Raw genomic sequence first — 24,441 nt, 5'->3', positions numbered from 1 at the left:
ATGGGATCTGTGAGCTTCCAGGAAACCCATAAGTTAGAGTTATTAGACCTTTTCTCTGGGACTTGGTCCTTAGTTGTAGTGGTGGCTTCTTTTGCCTCCTGACTTTAGTTCTGAGTAAAAAAGCTGGCAACTTTTCCGAAGTCTCTTTTCCAGCAAGCACAGAGAATATGTGGAGGGGCATAAGCACATAAGCATCGTTGTCGTGTTGTGACAGGAGAGTTGGGATTGGGAGGGAGGGTCCCGCTGAGGCAGGGCAGCGCTGTTCTGAGGCAGCTTCCCTCATTGCTGGGCTGGGCAGTCAGCCTGGAGGCTCACGTTTCGTGTGCCCGCGGCAAGAGAAGCGCCAGGTGCCGGGCACCTCGCTAAAGGGAGCTCCCGGACCCCGCTCATTCCCCGCGGCGCTCCGAGGGCACACTGCGCGTCCGCCAGCAGCAGGAAATGGCGCAAAAAACGAGGGGATGTGCCCATGGGAAACTGTAAAAGGGAGGGGATCCGTCCCGGGCTTCTGTTGATCCCAGATCTGGACCGTACACAGTTGCAGGACCGATGAGAGATCTAAGAACTGGTGGTCTTTTCACTTTCTCTATTTTCCATCTTTACTATCTTCTGTCTTGTTCTGTCCCAGCAAGTGTGGCAATCAGATTTTACCCCTTGCTCTGTGCTGAAGTTTACAGGCAGAGTTGGCTGCTTGGTAAAGTTCATTGTAATAGTTAAGAGCTTGTTAGCCAACACTTCTACGACTAAATAGTGTGATGGCTGTTGGAGTTAAGGTAGCTATATAATAAAGGGTAAGAGTTCCCTGGCACTGCTGTCTTTGTTCAGCCCACCGAGACTTTCTACTGAATTTCCGGGTTGTGACGATCCCTCCTCCTCACTTGAAAACATGGGAGGTTTGCTTGCACTTCCCAAGAATGACTTTTACTGTGAAGTCTTACTGGGACTATTGGTCCTTTTGTGAAGAAAGGCAGGACTGACCTCACCTTTCTTCCTGATAGTGAATTTTGCTTTCCTTGAATCAGTGGCATTGATTTTATTGCTCTTCTTGTCCTTTGCAGCATGGATTTTCTCTTGCACCTCTCTTCTTGGCTTCCATATTTTCCACTTCATATTCCTTTGATGGGACAGAAGCCTTAGAAATTACATCAAAACTACTTAAGAGCTCATTCACATGCCTTGATGTCACAGCAGTACTTTGATGCACTTTTCTGTGATGTCTTTCAATTTATAAAAGGAATTTTATTTCATATGTATGAATATATGTTGTATAATATGGAAGGAATTTATGCAAGGGAAGCATCTTTCTAATTATAGCTCAAAACTAAGTGTTCGAGAGCTTTGGATGATACAGACTGTCACCTATTTTGGTCTTTATTAGCTATTTGTTTTCTTAGAGCATGCTGCAAGTTACAAAGTGTCTGCATCTGAGAACTTGGCTTTAGTTAGAGGCAGGAGGAGGGTAGTGTGCTGGGTCCCTTCACTGAGACTTTACAGTAGGAAGCATTACATGATAAATATTCTTCCTGTAGGTTCTCTCTACAGAAACAAATTACTGAGGCATGAATGCTGTGAGAATGGAATTGGAAATAGAGATTGCAGATGAGTAAAAATGTTTTAACAGTTTTGTTTCATGATGAATTATAAAGGATTATGGGCAGCTGTTATTTGAAGTATTTTAGTTTTATGCTGAATAGCTCAATAGTAACATATTCAGTTGGTTATTTAAAAATATTGCAGGAGCAAGAGAAAAGCTGGTTCTTAAAGTGAGTGGTGACTTTCCTTTGGCCTTGCAAGTAGAGCACAAAGACACATAATGTATTCTGAGGCAGCAGAAATACTGCAGCTGGGCTTTTTCAGTCACTTTTAGTATTGTCTACAGTACCAGTGTGTGGGGTTTGAAACTGGAAGATTTGCATGAGTAGAGCAAGTAGAAAGTAATCAAATCCTAGCAGAGTGTATTGGCTGGGTATCTTCTGTGCAAATCCCATTTCTGTATATTGCATCAGCAAGGAAAGATGTAAGCCTTGTACTGTTACTATGAGTACATGAGTTATTTTCTTTCAGAATTCTTGCTGGGATTGGCAAGTGCTCTTTTCCAGCATTTCTAGTTGTGAATCCAAAAAAGTGGTTCTGCCTGAACATTGCACGATTCTTGTGCCTGCCATTTGTTGGCCAGATACCACAGCCAAGGGGTACTGGCTGCAGAAAGCCAGCTGAGGCACTGTCTTCAGAATACTGGAGGAAAAAAAATACATCTCACTGTCTCAGATGAAGATTGGTTTTTGTATGGTCTCCTTGAGGGAGAAATAAGTTTTGTAAGTTCTGTCACCATCTTTTTTCTCTTTCCTAGGATATGATGGAGCTCCTAGAGGAAGATCTGACCTGTCCCATTTGCTGTAGCCTGTTTGATGATCCTCGTGTCCTGCCCTGTTCACATAATTTCTGCAGAAAGTGTCTGGAAGGAATTCTTGAGGGAAATGTGCGGAATGTGCTTTGGAGGCCATCCCCTTTCAAGTGCCCTACATGCAGGAAGGAGACTCCTGTCACTGGAGTCAACAGCTTGCAGGTCAACTATTCCTTGAAAGGTATCGTGGAGAAGTACAACAAAATCAAGGTAACTCCAAAAATGCCTGTGTGCAAAGTGCACAGTGGACAACCCCTTAACATTTTTTGCCGGACAGACATGCAGCTGATCTGTGGGGTTTGTGCCACCCGTGGTGACCACACAAAGCACGTTTTCTGTTCCATTGAAGAAGCTTATTCCCAGGAGAAGCGGGCTTTTGAAACCTTGTTTCAGGGCTTTGAAACTTGGCGTTGTGGAGATGCCCTCTCACGGCTGGATACCTTAGAAACCAGTAAGAGGAAAGCTCTGCAGATGCTGACAAAAGATTCTGACAAAGTGAAGGAGTTCTTTGAGAAGCTGCAGCACACGCTGGAGCAGAAGCGAAATGAGATTCTGTCTGACTTTGAGACCATGAAGCTTGCAGTGATGCAGGCCTACGATCCAGAAATCAATAAACTGAACACGATTCTGCAAGAGCAGCGGATGGCTTTTAACATTGCAGAGGCCTTCAAAGATGTGTCTGAACCCATTATATTTCTGCAACAGATGCAGGAGTTCAGGGAAAAAATCAAGGTGCTCAAAGAAACCCCTTTACCTTGTTCCACTGTGGACATCAGTCCCACAATGAAGAGCTTTGATACCAGCCAGTGGAATGGAATAAAACTTGTTGATGTGGACAAACTTTCCTTGCCTCAGGAAAGCAACTCTTTTAAATTCAAGATTCCCTCAGTCTTTTCACGCAGATTTATAGTGAACTCTCTTATTTTCTTGCTCATTCTTGCCATCACCAGAATGTCCTTTGTGGAGTCAGTCACTGACAATCTGCAGTGCTGGAAATCTCAGTTCCTTACAGTTTGCTTGTCCTATTTGGCAGATACCGTGGAGATAGCAGATCATGCAGTCTTTTACTGGGAACAGATGACAGATGGAGCTTCACTTTTAAGAGAAAAGTGTAAAAACTATACGTTGGTTGTACTGGATAACGTTGCACAGTTTGTGTGCAAATATAAACTGTTGTGAGGTGTCTGCTGGAATATAAGAACTAAGAGAGATCTGGGGAAGAAAACATGGAACTTCTTAAATTAATTGGTCTTTTCAGACTTCCAGTGAAAACGTTCAAAGATTCAAAATTATTCCAGAACATTAATAATGTTCACATAGTTTGAACACTGCTTAAACAGAAAGTGAAATGGAGCTTTGAAATACACTTTGTGGATTCTTCTTTCAGTGGTGATTATGGGAATATTACTCACTGTAAATCATTATTCTTACCAAAATATAGGGCCAAATTGTATCTTTAGTTTAATGTTAATGTAATTGTAGAATAAGATAAGAGATTGTAGTTTAAAAAAAAATCCTAACTGAGAAGATTGTTTGGAAAGAGGAAGGAGAGTTGTGATTGAGGTGAGCACTGTGCTGACAGGTTTGCTGAGGACTGGCCTTCCACTGCAAAATGCAGTGTGCATCATTCATGTTCTGGAACCAGCTTCTATCTGATGATATTACTTCTCTCTGAAATAGCTATATGTTTTGGTTTGGTTTTGTGGTGGGGTTTTTTTTTATAACCAAATGTTGTAATTACCCTGTGCATTCAGATTATGCGTTCTGTATGTGTTCTATACAAAAATGTATCTTCAGGGCAAACATGAATTCTAGAGGTTATGATAAGCACAGGCTGCAAGATGGTATGTACTTTGCAGATAGTTCATACTTTGCAGTTTACTTTTCCAACATCAAATTGTTTGGGTAGCTGAGCTGTTTTGTTAGATCCATGTTTCTCTGAAGCCACACTTTCTTAAAAACCGGCCTTAACATGAAGAACTTAGTGCAGTCAAAGGCATGCAGGGGTCTGCCTCAGGAAGGCAGCCTAGGGTCTAGCTCTGCAGAGGTGGCAGGTATAAGAACCGCTCTCCTGTCTCCCTCTGCCCTTCCAGATTGCAATTCCAAAAGCCAGGAAAAATGATTCAATGATTCCTGGAACAGGTTGTGTGATGCAGCAGCAGGTGTATGGATGTGGTTGTGTTTGAAGAACCTTGTATAGGTTTTCTCCTGCTGTTACTGTGTTTTTGTGTATCTCATTTCAGGAGCTAATTGAATTTTCTGGTTGTATGGACTTGGCCTTAGATAACAGTGATTTAAAGGGAACCTTAAGGTTGAGTTCTCTGAAGTGCCCTTCTTTCGGAGCATATGGTACTTGCCTGAAGCACATCTAACCTCTTTTTGCAGTGGTCCTATGAACAGCAGCGTATGGAATGAAAAAGTTGAACTGACATTTCTTGAAAACAAACATAATATGTGCCATACTTTAAGAATATTTGTTGGCCTCTCTCAAGGTTTCATAAGTTGTGACAGTCAGTTCACTGTATTCTGGTAGTCCTTGCAAGCTGTTAATTTCAAAAATAAAACATTAAATTCCAAGAATCAAAGTTTCCAAGCAACCAAACCCAGCAAACAAAACTATTGTACATGATATTTACATAGTTGTTGCCTGGGAATCCTGTTGCTGCTCCACACCTCACTCCAAATGCTTGCTTAAAGCACGCAAGGGTTCTTGCAGCTGCATTGCAGTTTAGGAAGGATCAAGTCACAGACATGAAGATGAGAGAGCTGCAATTCCTGAGTGGCTGAGGTAGCCATGAGTAGTCGAGAGGTGATCGTTCTGAATGTGGGAGGTGTGAGATTTGTAACCCGGGCTTCTACCTTGCAGCAGTTCCCTGAGTCCAGGCTGGCACGGATGGTGAATGACGATAACCGGGAATTTAAACTGGTGAATGGAGAGGTTTTTGTGGACAGAGATGGAGCTTTGTTTAGTTACATCATGGACTTCTTGAGGACTCTCCAGGTGTCCTTACCAACTGATTTCTCAGACTATCAGAGGCTGCAGAGAGAAGCGGAATTCTATGAACTCTACCCCCTGGCCAACCTCCTGAGCCAAGAACATTTGCTGAAGCCGAGGCTGGAGATCTTGGAAGTGCGTTTTTCTCTCCGAGAAATGCAGACTTTTTTCCGGATCTTTGGTTCTTGCAGTACCACCATTGGGGCACTAGCTGAGCAGATCACTGTGTTTACAGGGCAGCAGTCAGGACAGGGCTGGAACAGCCCTTTTCCTTCTCAGAAACCACTCGTTCCACTTCCTTTAGAAAGACCCTCTCATCACGATCTGGTTTTTCTCTGTGGTACTGAGTATTCTGCTGGTGACCAGTTCATGGCCAGGTACTGTTCCTAGAGTGACTTCTCATTATGAGTATGTCTTTGTGACTTCCAGTTCATGAAGTGCATGCTACATGGTAGCAAAGTTCATTTTAAAGAAACTGAAAGGAAAGAAATATTTTTCCTTTTTTTCCATTCAATGTAATCTTTTTTCTAGTTCTGAAACACCCAGTTTAATTTGTTACACTGATTTGCCTGTTCTTTGGCTTTCTAAAATACTGTTCTTGATGTTTGTTTATGAGCTCTCTTGGGTTATTCTCTCTCTCTGCCATTTTCTCCTCACTCATTTTAGAATTTCACAGTATCACCTTCTAGAGAACATGAAAAATACAGTAAAATGAAGCAAAGGAAACAAAGTACAGAAGTACTGGGGGAAAGCCTAAAATCTCCACTATCTTATGGTGCAAAAGGCTTTCATGTAGAAAACAGGAAACAGAATGGCAAGAAGGGTTAAAAACTCCAGTGGGACTGAGACAGCATTTTGGGGAAAGCTTTTGTAGTGCTTTTTATTAGGAGGAGGGAGAAGAGACAGATTATTAACTATATGTTTCACAGTGGGTTTTCTTTGAATTCAGAGCCAGGTTCTGTTTTTATTAAGATAACTGTGTATCAGTATTTTCTGTGATAGCAGTATCATATTCTACTGACTTTTTAGGTTTTTTAAACTATCTTTGCTGGATGTCTCTATTGTATGGAGACATGTTCTTACTGTATAAGAAAATGTTAACCTAATTTGTCCACTGTGGCTGTTAGAACATCTGGAATTTTATGGAAATGTCATTGAAATATTTCCAAAAGGGTTATTCTATTTGAATATATGAACCAACACAGCAGTCTTTTGATTGTTTTTTTTAAGAAAATAAAGTTTATCTTTCTTCCAGCTTTCTTTGGCTAAGAAAGTAGAATAAAAACTACTTGCATTTGTGAAGCAATGTATGTTTATTTGCCAAACCTTTTATTTTTAACATATTACTAATTTTAATGAACTAGCAATTGGTTGAGTGGGTTATGGCAACTTAAGTAGTGGAAAATATTTCTGATTTTTTTCATTTATTTCGTCAGACTTGGTAAAAATTTCCCTCTGCAGATCAATAAAAAAGCTTATCTTGAGCAATGAAACTAGTAAAATTTGATTATGTTGCCTTGCTGAATTTCTGTCTTCTTAATCTTTGGTGGTGACTTTTTGCCTTTCTTGTGCTTTCCCTGAACATTTGGTGTACTTTTCTGTGAGCTGTGGAACAATTTCACCCGTCAGTTTATATATTTTGTAATAGTATTTTTACCTGACTTCTGCTCTTCAGAATGTCTGGATAGATTCTTACACTGTACTTTATATCAAATCAATTTGAGGCCATGTGAAAATGATTTTCATATTTGTTACCACACGACCTGCTGTACAAGGTAACTTTGCAATAAATGTCACTGTTTGTAGAGAGAGATTCTGTATGTTGGAGAGTGATGCTTTTGAGGTGAACATGACTCTGCTGTCCATCATTTACTCTTACCTGAAAAACTGTTGCAGAGCATTGCAGAGCCTGCTGCTCCCTTCTCCCCCGTTAAGTGAGACAAGATGAGGATTGTCACAGATATTTCTTAAGAAAATATGTTTTGTGGCGGGGGAGGGTGTGAAAGAGAAGCACTTCTTCCTCAGCACGTAACTTGATGAACTGAGAATTACTCATAATGAAGGAAAGAGTCCGGTTGTCCTTAAAAGAGGAAAAAAATATCTGGAGCCTTGGTTGCTGTAAACACAGTGCAGCTGTGCTGATCTACACTGTCAAGAAGTAGTTAAAGTGTGTTGTAACTGGTTGTTTTTTTTCCTGATTTTAGGTATGTTTCCATAAAGCCTGATAATAGAAAGCTGATTAATGGTACTAATGTGCTAGGCCTGCTGTTTGACACTTTACTCAAAGATGGATTTCGCCTCATAAGCACCAGGACAGTCACCAGTGAAGAGAAGGTTGAATGCTACACTTTTGAGAGGATGAAGAGAACAGCAGGCCTTGCCATCATGGTGAACCAAACCCCAGGGAGCTCTGGGGTGGCACAGGCAAGGAGAAGCCAAGTGCAGAAAGGAAAATAAAGGCTTTTCCTTCCATCTTTTGAACGTAGAAGAGCAATGTGTCAGCACTGGTAGCCTTTTTGTTGTTGTTTTGGCTTGTTTGAAACTGCAGCTATTGAGGGAAGTAACAAACACATTTTCTTTCAAGTATTTAGGGGAAAAAATGCTTTCTTGCCTTTTACCGCTCTACCCTCTTTAAGTAAAAGAAGCCCGGATTCAATACTGGGTTTGTGGACCAGATTTCAGTATTTCCAAGAGTTGTTTTTGTTTTTTTTCTCTGTGGCTAAAATTAACATGAGGACTTGCAAAGCATCACCCATCTCTTCTAGAAAATTGTTTTTATGTTCTGTGCTGATCTGCAAGTAGATTTTAAAAACATGGTCATACATGAAGAAATAACTTCTTGATGCAACTGTTATCCCAACAGTCTGGAGAAGTGGCTGGAGGAGGAATGCAAACCCCAACGATTGATTAGTGCTTCCATTCACTGACTCTCTTGCAGTTGGCTGAGAGCAGTGTAAGGAGAACATCCTGAGCTGTGCTGCTGTGTAGCTTTGTGAAAGCTATCACTGAGGTCTGTGAAATAATATGTGACTGTCTGTTGCAGAACATTCCTCTGTCCTCCCACTCTGGGGGCATTATGATGCTCTTTGGTTTTGAGAATTAAATTATAAAGATCTTTGTGAACAGAAGGTCAGTTAATTTTTAGTGCTTTCACCATAAAAAGGATGAAAATGTGATAAACAGCCCTTCAGATGAAAGAGTTTGTATAATTTCAAACAAAATCGTGCAAAGGATTTTTTAGCACTTGTTAAGTACAACACAGTTGGAAGGCTTAGCAGAAGTGTCTTTAAGAGTCTCAGGAACATTAGTCCTGTACAAAGCTTTGTAAAGATGCCAGAATTAGCTCAGGTATTGAGAGAGGTAAATTAATGAAGCTTTATAAATTAAGAATCTTTTGTCCTTCCATCAAGGCAGGGAAAGAAGATACCAATAACTTCAAGGATTCATGAGTTGCATCCCAGTTTTGTTGCTGGTAAAACACCATCTTCCTAAGGTTTGGAACAGCCCAGGAGAACCACCTTGAGCTTTCTTGACTGACCAATTAGATCTGGCTTTTCATTAGTTTTAAAATGTGAATGCATTACTTTATTTGCAGCACTTGATAATGGGGGTGGGACTCAGCCATCTATTTCTTGCCCTAAGGAGTTTCAGTGAAATGGATCTTCCCAGACTGGTGGTGCCACTATCAGACACCTCTTTTCTTTGGCTACTTCTCAGGCATTTCAGCTTCAGCCAGGTTCAGAAGCTCAGCAGAATCGGTGAGGTCCTCTTCGCTTGTTCTAGAGCTGTTTGGGTTGAGAATGTGATTATGGGACTACATCTAAGCTGCTTACAGGTTATATAATGTAATAAATAGGAATGTGAGAGTGAATGCTTTCACTTCAAATGGCTTTTTTTTTTGGTCAATAATGCCAAAATGTTCATATTTGTCTTGAAGTAAGATATTTGTTAAATTGAGAACCATCATTCACTGAACATCCTCTCCACAGATGTGGTGGAGTCTCCGTTGTTAGAAGTCTTGAAGAGGATGCTAAATGATTTCATGGTAGCTGCGTTTCACATGAAAGACTGGGGCAGATGATCTTTTGAGTTCCCTTCCAGCCTGGCCTGTTCCATGCTTCTGTGGAGACCTGTGAAGGTCTGTTCTAGCAAGCCTGTCGTAGTGGGCTTCGAGCATGTTGGGTGACAAAGCAGACAAGCTGTCTGGGATGACTGTCCCCACACAAGTTGCTGCACTCTAGACAACACTCCTTTTTTGGAAGCTATGATGTTGATTATTGGGTGAATCATCGACTGTGGATATTGTAGGTGGAGGGACTAGCCAATAGCAATGTAAAGCACAAGACAAAAAAAAAAAAAAAAAAAAGGCAACTTTTTACAGGGAAAGTTAAAAAATAGACTTGAGGCTGTATTTTGATATTTTGCCCTAAATGATCACCAATTGCAGTGATGTAAGCTGAGACAAGTTTCAGAACCCCTCATAGTAACAATTACAGTGTTTCAGGTACCACAGAAATAAGGACTTTTTGTTCCTTGCTGCAGCAGCCACTTTGAAGTTTGGATTCCAATTTTTTTTGTTGTTAATAAAGGGAAAGAAAAGACAAAATACTTCAAATTCTAAGAGCCACAAAGCTTTTACCTATGCCATCATCCATGTTCCATCCCTTTGGCAAAATGAATGTTTGATACAACCATTTCAGTAACACTTTATGATGGACTGAGCACTTTCTGATTCCTTTCATGGGTTAATTTTTATTTAACACCAGCATCATTCTATGAATACAATATTTGGCTCTAGAAAATATACCAGTGCAAGTTGCTGTCATGTAAAGAACCATATGTGCTTTAACTTGCCCATGGGTAACAGTGTATTATGATTCTGTGCTTCTTTTGGAAGCAAAGCACATGACCATCAACAAGCTTGGGTTCCCAGAGTTCTTCCAGCATTTATTCTTACTTAGCTCTGAACTGACAAGTGTCACCTTCTGTCATTTTGTGTTCCTGCAGAGAACATGACTAGGCTCTTTCTTACACAAGGCTTTCATTTTGTTGTTTTGTTGTTGTTGGTTTGTTTTTGTTGTTTTAACTGGTAGTTCCTTAAATAAGTTTGACAGCACGTGTGTGAACAACCTGATAGAAATCTGTTGCAAGTGTCTGACTGATACCAATAAGATACCCATGACTTTAATGGAAGATTAATTAATTAAATGGAAGATTAATTAATTGAAGCTGATTCTTCAAGGAAAGCACCTGACTGGATTTCTTTATACAGAAGAAGGAAGCAGTGGTGGTAGAGCTACAGGTGTTGTGTAGCTTGAAGCTACAACTAAATAGCAGTAATTATGGAGGAACAGGTGAAATTAATTTCATTCATGGACAAACTAAAATAAAAATGGCACTGATTTACTAGGAGGATCTTCAGCTGGCCTCCACCTTGTGAAGTTATTTAAGCTACTGTAAAGTGTTACTGAGCCAGGATTCTGTGTTCTCTTTGAAGTGGTATGCAGTGTAACCTGCAGGCACCAAGGCAGGAATTCAGTAGTGGACAATGTTTTTACTGCACCTTCCCTTCTGAAGCCCTAAACAAGCAGAGATGCAGCAGAGAGCACACTGTGTGGTGTGTGCTCAGCAGAGTTGTTCACACAGAAAACAGCTGTACAAGTGAATTTGGCTGATAGGAACTATGAGTCTGAGTGATTTTAAAAGCTGCTTTGTCAAAACCACATTATGTGCTAAACCGAGTACTTGCACCCAAACCTTGGCAGGCAATTCAGCTCTGGTTTCTCACGACACAATCTCTGCTAGACTAGCAGTGTGTTGTAGGTGACTTGGTTGTGCTTCTACTTGTGACAGAACCAGCAGCTCTTGATTGCTCACATCTAGCTCTATTTTTGATTACATGGAAATGGATTTTGAGACATCTTGACTTTTATTTTCCAATAAAGTAATTTGTTATCCCTGACATAATCCACTTCAAGTCATTGCCAGCTTTCTCAAGAGAATTCCTTTTTTTCCCTGTGAAGATGCAAAATTTGCTGATTCCAGTGCTGTATTTGCCTTTTTAATCTTCCCTGGATTCAGCAGAAATGTGGAAACTGTTCTATTGCCTGTGATGCTAGAAATGGACTGGGACAGCTCACTCACTCACTCACTCACTCACTCACTCACTCACTCACTCACTCACTCTCACAGTGAGCTCTGTGCTTTGTAACAGGCAAGCAGAAAGGGCCCTAGGGGAAAAAGAAATTAAACGGTGAGGCAGCACCATTATCCTGCCCCACCCGTGGGGACTGCAGTGAACATTGGCAGAAGGAGATCATCCGAAATGCGGTGATAGCTTGTGGGATTTACAAAAGGCAGATGATTCAGAAAAGGAACGCCTCATTTGCTCTACACTTTCTCATTTTAATCACTTTTCTTTCCTTTATAGCTGGGTTTCATCCTGTGTTTCTATATGCAAGACTGTCAAGGGCTTTGCCAGTACAATCTTGTGGTGCTTGTTGGATGTCCCAACAGGATAGAGGTACCACACTTTGCATCCCCGTTATTGCACCATGCTGATGTCCTCTTCTAGTGATTTGTGACATTTTTTGTGCTTTTAACTTTTTGCCTGCTTCTTCATACACTAGGAAGTCTCTTGTGTCATTGTTATTGTCTCTTTCAGGGACATGTCATGTATTTACCACTTGAATTGTTCAGTATCTTGTTGATACCAGGAAGGACAGTCTTGTGAAATATCTTCTTGTTCGTTGGGTATTGATTTCAGTGACAGTTCATGAGGGTTTTCGTTTCTTTGGGAAATGCAGTTACTGCATTTTATAGGTTCTGAAGTCAGCATTCACGTGATTGTATAAATGATTAAGAATAGATGTTTAAATAAAGATCTAGAAATTGATACAATAGACTAAGATGCTGTTTAGACTAAGACTGATCTCTTTATGCTGGCCATAGTACTGGAAATTTCTCTCTTTACTAAATAATTCCAAACAATTTTTCACTTCAAAAGTGAATTTCATGGAAGTAGTAGAAGATCCTCCCTACAATGCTGTGTATGAGGAATTAATAGCCATAGGGTAAAACAGTGATGCTGGAGTAATTGCATCATTCCCAGTGATAGTAACTTCTGTTAACTTCGGAGAAACTTCTGCCCAGTGAACTCTTCCCAGTTTCTACCTATTTTGGTTGGTTTCCAGCTTTCCAGTGCTCAAAACCAACTCCCTTAATCTGACCCAAGCAAGGCTGATGTGCTTTTATCAGTCTCTTGAATGGGTCTCAGGTACATCCAGCACAACCTGGGTGATACTTTGTTTTGATCCACAGCTGAATTCAGTACCAGAAAGCTACCAGAGTGGATCAAAAGTCCTGTTTGAGTTCACAATGAAGCATTCATAACTTTGAATACTTTTTTTTAATTATTATTTGTTCCTAGATTGCTGGAAAGTGTTACTAAATATTCACTGAGAAACAAGCTGGGAATTATCCAAGAAGTGGAGGGAGGCTCATTGCCTCTTACTCCTTCCCTCTGATTTGTGCTGAACCATTGCCAGGATTTGACTTTACAAGGTTTATTTTTATCGATTTTCAACAATAAACAGTGGGAGTATCTTCAATAAAAGATTTACAGTGCATCACGAAGAAATACAACTCCTTACCAAATATTATATTGATCTATTCCCAAATGCTACTGAAACAGTCTATAAAACCCCAAATGAAGTCCAGTGATGGAGAACTTCCTCTCTCTAGTGACAGATGCATATGACTGTTATGTCTTCAGAAGACAATAAAAGGGAAGGGAGTGACTCTGCTTCTTTGACCATATCTTCAACAGCCCAGTTAAATCTGTCAGCTCAATGTAATCCACATAAATAACAAATTTGGGAACCAAGGGAACTGCTAGTGTGTCTGAAGATTTCCATTCTTTGAAGCTGCCTCTCCTGCTGCAGTCAGACCATAATTAGTCACAGAAGGCATTCTTGTAACTAGTAAGTGGATGGACCAATAATGATTTGAATATTCTGGTTCTGGTTGGAGATATGCCTAGAGCCCTGAATATTCACAAATGGGTGGATAAGATGTAAATCACTGGTCATCATATAAAATACAAATAAATCTGACTTACATTAAAAAAAAGTCAGATTTTTAGATCATTGTGTAGTTTCTGCTGAAAAAACCTCCTGAAGTGTGAGCTGATGTGTAATTTTTTCCAAGAATCCTTCCTCCTTTTTTACTCTCTTTTCATTCTAGTGGAATGGTTCAATAATTGGTGTCTTCTTTTTGGTCAGCAGGATGATGAATGTAGCCCTAAAGGCTGGAAACAGTAATGTGTACAAGTCTGCTGTAGAAGATTAATTTAGGGCTTTGCTTTCTAAGCAAGTTACTGTTACAGCAGTCAGCTGAGTGCTTGCTGAAACTGCGAAGAATTAAACATTGCAACATTGTTCCATCCTGATTCTCCATTGGAAAAAAAAAAGGCAATAGATTGGAAACATCAAGTCTGGGATTTTACTAGTACTTTGGAGTCAGGAGCTGAGTTTTCTTTGAATTTTAAAGGCAGTTTGTAGCTTTCATTGAGGGCCTTCTGAAAAGGCTGGTTTATGGTTTTTGGTTTTTGTTCCCCAGTGATATCTAAACTGAGTAATAAAGTAATTGCTGACATACTGGTTTATTTACCATGTTGTATTCAACAATAAACAGAAGGCATGCTGATCCTTCCATCCTTTAATCTTTGTGTTTTTACTATGTCTTCAGCCTGCTCCTCAGCCAGGTCCTGGTGGAACAGAGGAAGCGACTACATTGTAAGGGCAGGCAGAGCTCAGAGAAGGCAGTAAACTCACTTCTTTCTCATTACCCAGAGGAAGTAAAGGAAGAAAATTAGGCTGGAAAGAGTCATGGCCTTTGTGGGACCAAAGAGACACAACTTACTCTGCTGAGGAGAGGACAGAGCTGCCAGAAATGTCAATGCTACTGGACAAGGAAAAGCAGATCTCACAGGGGTGAACAAATAGGTGGGTAATAGCTGCTGTACGAACCTGGAAATGGTACAGAACAACATGGACAGGAGACTTAAATGTTCACAAGACTATAGGGATGTTTTTATTTTTTCCAATATGTTAGGTTAATGCACGTATAGAATATCTTCCAGTAATAGTTCGCATACCTGAAGAAGAAAATTTCTCTTTAGGAGGTAATTTCTGCATATGTACTGTGAAGTGAAACCCTGCAGGATCCAGACATCAGATGGATTAGTCATGTTGATACCTCACATTTGGAAACAGAAGCTAAGCTGGATGTGTCCTTTGGTGGCTTTTGTTTCAATGCCAGTTTCACTATGGTGAGCACTAAACCTTGTTGGTAAGTTCCTAATTTTCCATAAACTGGAGAGGTATCCCCTGGAACAGACTAGTTTACCTTTTGTTTTCTCCATTTGCAATTCTATCCTTAAGCCATATATTCATTTGCTACCGATAGTTGTTCAAAACATTATCTTCTCAAGCTGGCTCAGTAAACTGCGGATCCCCAGAACACATCAATAGATAAATATAGCTGTGTCAAGAATGTAAATGAAAAATTGTATCTGCATGGCCCCCGATGTAACAGAAGTTTCTTCCATCATTGGTTAGGCTAATACTGCCTTCTGCCCCTATTTTATAAGATTTCTTTGACAATTGAAGTGTGATAGTGTGAAGTGTGATAGTGCAATCTAGACTTCACTGGTGTCCATATACAGTCCCAAAATCTCTATGAATACACGTTGGAAAAATGATGGGCAAATGATCTTTTTGTAAGATTCATCTTTTGGAGATTCCCTGCTGTAAAATGCCCAAGCAGGCACAGGAACACTTGAGCAGCTCCTCTGTTGGCTATAGTTTACCCTCATAAGCTGTGCTGCAACAGTGTCTTGTGCTAAGCTATTGAAAGTCTTACCCCTAGAATCACAGAATGGTTTGGGTTGGAAGGAACCTTAAAGACTATCTGGTTCCAACCCCTCTGCTGTGGGCAGGAATGCCATTGGCTAGACCAAGTTGCTTCAAGCCCCATTCAACCTGCTCTTGAACAATTCCAGGAATGGGGCTTCCACAGCTTCTCTGGGCAACCTGTGCCAGTGCCTCACCCCCCTCTGACCCAATGATCTCAATGAGCTTCTGAGGTAGGCTCTGAGATTGAATAGAAAAGCTGAATGTTATGTGAAGTCACAGAAGGCTAATGGAACTTCAGACCACTATGCTTTGGATCATCTCTTCTGCGGAGGGATCTCTGCTGACTGCTTGTCTACCCTCAGGACCCAAACAACACCCAGAGTGAAGGATGTAATGACAGTTCTTAGATCACTTAGGGAGTCTTCAGGACATGCATACGTATGTGGGTTTTTGTTCTTCTGAAAGAGGCAGTTGTCTTTTTTTCCTTCTTTAAGTTTTGTGCTGCTTTGCTGGAGGGCATGTAGACCTGCAGGATTGGAAATCCTACACTCTTGTGATGCCTGTACTTGGCAACTGGTGTTTACTTGTCTTGGGGATCTAAGAAGAGCGTGGTACAAGCCTGTCTATGAAAGAGAATGCAAAGCATTGAATAGATCCTTGTGCTTCAGAAAACCCATAAATACTTTTTTGTCAAGATGTCTGTCTCTGGAAATATCTCTACTGCCATAAAGGCTCTCTACTGCACTGTATCTAAATTCCTTTCTAGATGTCTGTGGCAATGCTTACCATTTCAAATTAGCATTTGCAATATTAACTAATAATACTCGAGACCCTCATTTTCAGAAGGTAATTCTTTCTGCAGCAGAGACAAACCTGCAGCATCTTTTTGCTCTAGTTGTCAGTATTTCCTGTCATTGGTGGCAGTTTTCACAGAATCAATTAGCTTGGGAAAGCCCTCTCAGATCATGTCCAACCTATGACCAACTGAACATCACCTTGTCAACTGGACGATGGCACCAAATGCCACATCATCTTTTCTTAAACACCTTCAGGGATGGTGACTCCACCACTGCCCTGGGCAGCCCATTCCAATATCTAATCACCCTTTCTGAGAAGAAATTCCTCCTAACATCCAACCTAAATTTCCCCTGGTACAGTTTGAGGCAATTTCCTCTCATCTTGTCACTTGTTACCTGGAAGAACAAACAAGCAAGCTCTCTGCGATTACCTAAAAGGATGTTGAAGCAAGGTGGGTCTTTTCTCCCAGGTAAGAAGTGACAAGATGAAAGGAAATGGCCTCAAGTTGTGCTAGCATAGGTTTAGTGTTGGATACTAGGAAATTGGATAGTATGAAAACTTTCTTCACTGAAAGGGTAGTTAAGCATTACAACAGGCTACCCAGGGAAAATCACCATCCCTGGGGAGGCTCAAAAGGCACATGGGGTGTGGGATATGGTTTAGTGGTAAGCATGGTGGTTCTGAGTTAATGGTTGGACTAGAGGTCTTTTCCAACCTTAACACTTCTGAATCTGTGAGATGCTGAAAAATACAGGAAGTTCCCATCTCTATAAGCTGCCCTAGTGTGAACCACACCTGCCTCTCTACTGGTGTAGGATGTCCAGCTAAACAGAACTGTAGAGAACCTTTCAGTCTTCTGGTTCTGACTAAGCACATGAGTATTTTATTGGAACTAGTCCTACAGGACACCAGAAGCTTATAAAAAACGACCTCTGAGTACCAGCAAAGTAGAGAATGTTCAAATCAATACTGAAGGCCAGACACCCATTGAAGTTTACGAGGGGTGATTCTGAGCCTCATTTGACAGCAAGGAGCTGGATTTCTCTGATAAAGCTCAAGGATTCAAAAGTGATTCAACCTTCCTATAATCAGTTCTTGGTGCCATACTGTTACTGATAATTTCTCTAGAATTATGGCTGCCAAGGAATCCAAGAACTGTAGACCACTGTGTCATGAAAATTCCAGCTCTGCATCATTGGACTGCTTGGTATTCCCAGGTCTGAGCTGTGCTTAACTTTTTCTTCAGAATTTATGTAGGATAAAATCAGGATCTGTTTTGCAAATGTTTTGTTCCTTGTCTCCATCTAATCAAGGTCTGGCCATGTTAGGAGATGTGCTGACAGCCTAGGAAAAGAAGTTAGAAAAGCAGAAGAGCTCTGGTCTTTCTCAAGTGTTTCTGCTCAGGCAAACTAGAACCAGAGGCCAGGTGCCTGTATCACTTGTGACATCTTGAGGCAAGATGTTTCACTTGTTCAGCCTTCATAGAAGTTTCATGTGATGCTCATCAACTCAAATAGTGTATCTTATGTAGATAGCACTTAATGACACCACTACATTACACAGCAAATGTCTGAATGCTAGGGAGGTTGTGCTCATTCATGGGGTATGCAAAGACACGGAATTCTTTCTAGGCTGAAGCAATTTCTCCAACCAAAGCAGAAAAAACCCAAACCAAACAAACCAGAAATGCTAGTTTCTTAACTAAACCACATCTTAACAGCTGTTTAAGTGTTAATATAAACAAGTAAGAAAGTAAAGTAAGAAAAACCTAATGAAGATTGGTGAAAAATAAAAATACTACTACCATTAGCTAATGAAAAGCTCTCTGTAGCCACTGGTTGTAGTGGAGTTTCTAAGAGATGGTGCCATGATTTGTATTTGGAATGAGGTGTGAGCAATTCCAGACTGGGCCCCTTGGCCTGCGGGACCTGTGGGCCTTTGTGGTGCAGTGGGAATTCAGGTTGTGGCACAGCAAAAATTCACCTCTCTTTCTTAAGGTATTTCGGGTACTAATGGGTGTTCACATGTAGATGTATGGTGCTAATACAGTAGCCACCTTAAGGCGGCAAATGTGTACATTCTTTGTGTGCCTTGTAATGTCAATAAAGTTGTAAGAGGATAAATACAAATGCACAAACAATAAACGTCAGTACGGCATTTATCACTGCATCAGTGTGGACGTGTCATAGCTCGGTCCGACCTCTCAAAGGGACCCTAACTTTAACTGGTAGTCTCAAGAATGAGGGGATGTATTAACACTACTCTTGCACAAAGAAATGCAGTTATTGCTTTCACAGGTGCTGCTGAAGAATGTTCTGCTGTGTTGGTACTCATGGCTGCATGCAGCGCCCCTGTATCAACACACAACACACACACACAAACAGGAGAATTACAAATATTCTTAAAGATGTTAGAATTCAGTAGGATATTTTTTGGTTTTGTCAATGTAATATCCAGAAGCAGATGAAAGGAAATGTCACAGGTAAAGAAGTTCAATATAAATTAATTTGTTTTAACATAAAGGGTGACGGAGATTCCTATCTCAAGGATGTGCCTTATGGAGATTCACAGTAGTTTCCCCAGGCCCAGGTGTCTCAAAAGAAGAGCCTATTGAAAGCCTGAAAAACTCAAACACTATAAATCACCAGGACCAGGTCCTGTTTTTAAAAGAATCCTGCAGCAAACATAAAAAACCCCTAGAGATAAAGTTAGGATTCCGTCAATTATGATTGAAAATTATGTCCACTGGCCTGGACAAATGTTTACAGCTAAAAAAAACCCTGCAGTTTTGGAGGAAACTGAGATACATTCATAGCAAAAGGTGGTGCTTTTCTCAGGCTAGTTACTTTATGCCTGAATAAGCATAAAAAAATGGGATCACAGTATAACAGCTCTGCAAGTTATCTGTATGTTCTAAGTAACTAGAATTACTTAAACAAACTAAAAATTAAAGATACTCCAAGAACCATGAGGAAGTCCTGAAGTTCAATCCTAATTTAGGAATGGAGTAACCACTCCTCAGAAGAATAATATTTTAAATTTTCTGAATAGGGTAAGTTATTTGAATCTTCTTCGATCTAGAACATGCTCTTACCTATGCTGTTTATTTATGAGGAGGATTGTAAACTCTCCCGCGGAAAAAACCCCAACCCAAACCAAAAAAAACTCTCAAACTCAAAGACTCAAAAAGCTGCTTCCAACACAGAAAGCAGCAGTTTGAGGATAGATTGCAGGAGGGAAGAGGTGAATCCCCTTGCTGGCTGCTGAACAGCTATGAAGTTCTTTAATGCTGCTCCCTGCTTTCCATCTTCAGCAGATTTAGAGAATGTAGGAACAGAAGCAGTTTAAAGCCACCTTTACTGGTGCTCTCTTCAAGCAATAAACCCCAGAACTCTGGCATAATAGAGGACTGTGATGCGATTCATAAAGACTTCGTTATCTCAATGTTCATCTACTGGAAACATAAGGTATTCCTTTTAGTGTGCTTTAATGGTTACTTATATTTATTGTATGCTGACTTTACCATTACTTCAGGAAACATCTTAGGAAAAGAATATGGAACATGCAAGGAACTGCACAGTTAGTCCAATAAAAACAAATTCCACTACCCTTTGAAATCCTACCTGCAGCTTGCTTTCATCTGCTAACAGCAATAGTTATCACTGCCAACAACCTTTGAACAAAATAATTTTGTGACTTTTTTGTGCATATCCTTGATTTAACAAGAAAGATGGGGAACATCTGTGGGCAACTTCCACTGAGTATTTTTTCAGAAGCTGGAGATGTAAACTTGAATCTCCTCAAGCTCCTGAAACCCAGGTTTTCTGTTTCATGGAGGAGTCCCCTTGCCTTCAGATTGTTTCAGCTAGTTTCTTAAAACTCTTCCGAGGGATTTTAGCAAGTCATGACAATTTTAAACCAGCTTTGTTCTGTTCCAATCTTTCCCATTCCCTCTTTTCAATCACAGCAAGTAGCCTTACCCTCTTGCTTTTGCCAGCTGCTCCAAGATATATGATCATTGATTTTTTTAATGAGTTCTAAGAGTGAGAAAAAGTTCTGTAGCACTCTGGCTTTCTTGGCATCATGCTAGTCTTCTGTGCTGTAGTAGGAAACTAATTGTCACATCAGTTTCTCTAGCACTGTTGCAGCTATGGATTTTGAGCCACAAATCCAATTCCTTAAATGAAGATGAAATGTTATAACCTCGGCCATACCTGATGCAGAAAGAGATAACTTATACATTGTTTAATTCAGAGCAGAAGATTCTATACCTCTGTGACAGTTCTTTCTGGAATCCTTGCATCACCCAGTACTACATTTCATATCTACAGTATTCCATCACTACATGGATATACAGTGACCATTACAAGGGAGATTTTAGGTTCTCTTTACAAACACTTTGAAGAAAAAAAAAGCCAAAATGCCTACTAAGTGTCCTGCAATCATCAGCATGAGACATTAATTTAATTTTGAATAAGAACTTCTTCTATATCTCAACATATGAGAAAACACAGAGTATACAGCTAGTTGCATTGGTAGCAACTTAAAACACATACAAAAAACATCTTAAAGCAGAGCAAATGTGATTAAAAAACATCCGAGACTTGCTCTTGATAAAACCACACCTTGTTAAATAGCAGAAGCTCTCACAGATGTGCCTGCAAGAGAGTCTCAGTCATTAAATTAGACTGTACCTGGTTAGTTCACTGCCAGCTTACAAAAGAATGTTTTAAAACCCTGCATTTTTGACAGAACTTTATCTAAATACTTTGCCTTAGTCAGGCTGTAATGTGATATTAAGGCATGCTAGTCTTAAGTTTTATCACAAGGATGAAGTACTGCTCTACATTTTTACTACAGCAATTTAAAAGTAAACTTCCATAAAGGCATTAAGAAACTGTGTGCAGGCCTTCTATTTAATCGAGCTTTAACATTTCTTATACACAAGAGATAAAACTTGATTCAAAGGTAGTTTTTACAAACACACACATTATTCTTCTCCCTCCACTTTTTCCATTTGTGATATGGGATTGAAAAAAATTGCTTGCTGAGTGCAATGAACAGCTGAACTCAAATACAATTTCTTTCTAGAACCTCCACAGCACTACAACCAACAGGGGGCTGTCTGGCTACACAGTGTTATCAAATCTGCAGTGAAATCCTTTTCCTGACTGTACAACCTACCATTCATGCACACTTCCTAAAACTGGTTGAACAACAAGTAATTTAACAGATTTCATACCTTCAAAACAGATTTCTTGTCCATCTTTATATCATACTACTGGAAATCTTGTATTTTTGATCTGAAAGTTCCATTATAGATGGATAATACAGCTTTGATGTATTTATGTGTCTGAAAACAACAGATATGCTTGTTGGAAAAGGGGGAGACTTTCACATTGTCTTGATAATAGGAAAGGCATATTACAGCTTCTTCCAAATGCTAAGAAGCTATATCTATATGAGCATTTTTGTACTGGCTTCATATGTTGATACTAATCTTCTGTGCATGAAAAGAGATAGACCAAAATGTTTCTAGACCCTTTGATATTGATTTAAAGAGCAGGTAGGCAAAGTCTGTCTGTACTAGTGTCAAGAAATGAAGAATAAGGCCCTGAATATTCCTTAGTGATTTCAGCAACAAAAGGGACTTTAAAACTGGAGTGCCAGTTTCAGGACTGAGGGGTATTTTCTCAGTGCTGGCACTGTTGCTTAAAGTAAGCACATTCAGCTGGCTGAGCCTACCAAAAACTAACCTAAAGTCATTCAGTGAAACCACCAAAGGCATATGAGAGCCAGGCTAATAGTGAAAGAAACAAGAAGACTAATTCCCAAACTTGTCTGATTCAAGAATCACAAGGCTGTAGAACCATAGTCTTATATTATTGTTGACTGTCCTAGCTGGCCAATTAATATAAGTAATTTTACATTTTTAGAAATGCAGTGTTTACCACTGTACATTAAGAAATTGTTACAATTTAACTAGTTCATTCTTTCTGGAAAATAGATCTTCACAGGTAAATTTATTGTCAAATATGCTGACGTTCAAACACATACATTACCTTTAGTATATAGAAGATTCTGCAGAACGTTGACGATGTTACTTATAAAAATGACAAGCAAAAAGTGCCACATACAAGTGTTTAATAAGTTCTATTTGTAAAATGAATCAGTGACAAGACAGGACACAAATCAGTATTTTGGAGTTCACAGGACTGCAGAAATAGACCATGAATAGACAGCATGGAAACACTGCTTCCCAGCCTGAGCTGATAACAAGGAAAGTTGATTGCAGATCTGGTGTTTAAAGATGCACAGTACTCACCTGTAATACACACCTACTCACTACTTTTCCTCCAAAATCAGAATTAGCAAATGCCATAGAAAATTCCATGAGGAAATGCATTACTGTAGTACAGCTACTAAACAAACGTAGCCAACAGCCCTTCAAGGTATGTGTCGATTACCCCTATTTTAAATGTGACCAGGATGTGGAGAAACTGTCATAGTATGCAACAGTTTCAAGTTCCCTTTAAGAAGGCCAGACTTTCAGCGGAGATAACTTCACACACCATTTCAATTCAAATGACAACTCCTAAGAAGCTCAGCTACTAATGTGTACCACCAGTGTTTCTTTCTGACATGAGAATCTTAAATCAGATACCTCTAAAATAAAGCACAATATACACATTACAGAAACAATGGCCTGGTTACTTGTCCAGCATCACGTGAGAATAAAGGCAGAAAAATGAACTTCACATCCAATTCTTAGGAATTCTCACTTGACATAACCACAGAAGACATGGTTTCCTTTATTTGAAGCCATTTGTTCCATTGCCTACAGAATTTTTACTAATTTCTGCAGCATCTGCAGCAACATCAGGCTTCTTGCTTGCACAGCCCACAGACATCTTCCCTGGCCCAGCACCACAACAGGCTGACCCCCCCTATCAATAGATTAAACATTGTGTGATCATGAAGATTGCTTTATAGTATACTGACACAAGGGGGCAAATGAAGATTGCAGAATCTTAAAGCAAGAGTTATCTAACTTGTTAATATTTCATTTTGCGATCTTCTTGTTCTTTTAACAGTTATTAGCTTGTGCTTTGTTTTTTGGTGGGTTTTTTTCCCCTCACAAAAAATTTCCTCCTTTGAATTCTAATTTCCCTTATTAGATGAAGCATTTTATTTACTTCCACAAAGATGATTAGAGAACTGAAGAATCGTTCACATGAAAAAAGGCTGAGTGAGCTGAAACTCCAGTCTGGAGGAGAAAAGGCTTGTGTTTGCGTGATCTCAGCAATGTTTCTAAATGCCTGCTGGTGGGGGTACAGGAGAGTAAAGATATAGCCAGGCTCTTCTCAGTTGTATTCAGAGACAGGACAAGATGCAACAGGTAAGAAATGAACTGCATGAAATTCTAGCTGAACAGGACAGGCCGCAGAGTCACCATCCTTGAATATATTCAAAATTGACTGCACATAACCTTAAAGAAACTACTCTGTTTGCACTAGAAATCTCCCTTACAACGTCAACTGCTCTTACTTTGGGATTACTTTTCTGGACCAAAATCCACGAAGTAGCTGAGGGTACTAACAGGCTTGCCCTCTTCTCTGTGGAACACGATGAGGGGGATGAAATTGACAGTGATTTCCCATATGACAGCAAAAGCTACTACTTAAGAGTCTGCATTCCTTTCTGGATCCAAAGTGCAGAGCACTCCAGTGAATGTTAGGATTCATCTGAGGAGTGCAAGCCCCTTTCCCTAAGCCTGACTTGGTCTCTTTGCCTCAAGCCAGACCCCTCTGTCAGGCTGCTGCATCTTCCAATTTTAATTAACAAAGAAACCCCCAAATCTTTGCCCAATGTATTTCAATCCTTCTGATTTTCCTGTTCATCACATCTGTGCTTCCTGTATCTGTTCTCAGCTCCAACCTTTTAACATCACATTTTTAGACATGATCCTAACCTTAGTTCTCTTCACTCATATACATCTATTAGTCTCAGTTTATTTTCAAGCAGGCCTATCTTTTCTTGCCTTTTTATGTTAATTAAGCGTCTTTTTCCCATACAGTTCCTAAGCCTAGCAGAAAATAAGCACCTGAGCTGAAAACAGTGAGCCTTCCTTTCTTACATCAGGCACAGTCCCGAGGACCCCAGAGCTGCAAAATGAATTGAGTTCAATCCAGCCACAGTCTACAGCAGCACCTATACAGGCAAACCTCTGGAACGTATAACTGCTAATATTAAGCCACCTGTGAACCATGTGAGAAATGTAGCATCCTTTTCAAAGGTTTAGGAACTAAATCATTTGAGTAGGCCTTCAT

General features: G+C 40.1%; 2 protein-coding genes and 1 long non-coding RNA gene across 3 annotated transcripts in view; 2 read left to right on the top strand and 1 right to left on the bottom strand.

The window, feature by feature from the left end:
• Window positions 1–24,441, top strand: part of TRIM13 (tripartite motif containing 13) — a 212,133-nt gene that overhangs the window by 2,386 nt on the left and 185,306 nt on the right. Inside the window, exon 2 of the mRNA XM_066313248.1 lies at window positions 2,348–4,563. Coding sequence (XP_066169345.1) covers window positions 2,348–3,580 — 1,233 coding nt within the window. The 3' untranslated portion in view covers window positions 3,581–4,563. The remainder of the gene's footprint in view (window positions 1–2,347; window positions 4,564–24,441) is intronic.
• Window positions 5,192–11,934, top strand: KCNRG (potassium channel regulator). The gene is made up of 2 exons (XM_066313249.1): window positions 5,192–5,773; window positions 7,601–11,934. Exons 1-2 carry the CDS (start codon window positions 5,196–5,198, stop codon window positions 7,851–7,853), a joined length of 831 nt encoding a protein of 276 aa, XP_066169346.1. The 5' UTR covers window positions 5,192–5,195; the 3' UTR covers window positions 7,854–11,934.
• The window catches only part of LOC136357726 (uncharacterized), a 78,224-nt gene continuing 76,021 nt past the window's right edge, over window positions 22,239–24,441 (bottom strand). The window contains exon 7 of the long non-coding RNA XR_010742936.1: window positions 22,239–23,058. This is a non-coding gene — a long non-coding RNA (uncharacterized lncRNA). The remainder of the gene's footprint in view (window positions 23,059–24,441) is intronic.

This window comes from Sylvia atricapilla, chromosome 2 (genome assembly GCF_009819655.1).
Source record: "Sylvia atricapilla isolate bSylAtr1 chromosome 2, bSylAtr1.pri, whole genome shotgun sequence".
NCBI lineage: Eukaryota > Metazoa > Chordata > Aves > Passeriformes > Sylviidae > Sylvia > Sylvia atricapilla.
This window is presented reverse-complemented; position numbering and strand designations above follow the sequence as displayed.

Bases quoted from the DNA above. Each gene is read 5' to 3' on its own strand.
- KCNRG (XM_066313249.1), top strand. From the start codon at position 5,196: ATGAGTAGTCGAGAGGTGATCGTTCTGAATGTGGGAGGTGTGAGATTT. The intron at 5,774-7,600 runs GTACTGTTCCTA...TCCTGATTTTAG, and splicing joins GGTGACCAGTTCATGGCCAG to GTATGTTTCCATAAAGCCTG.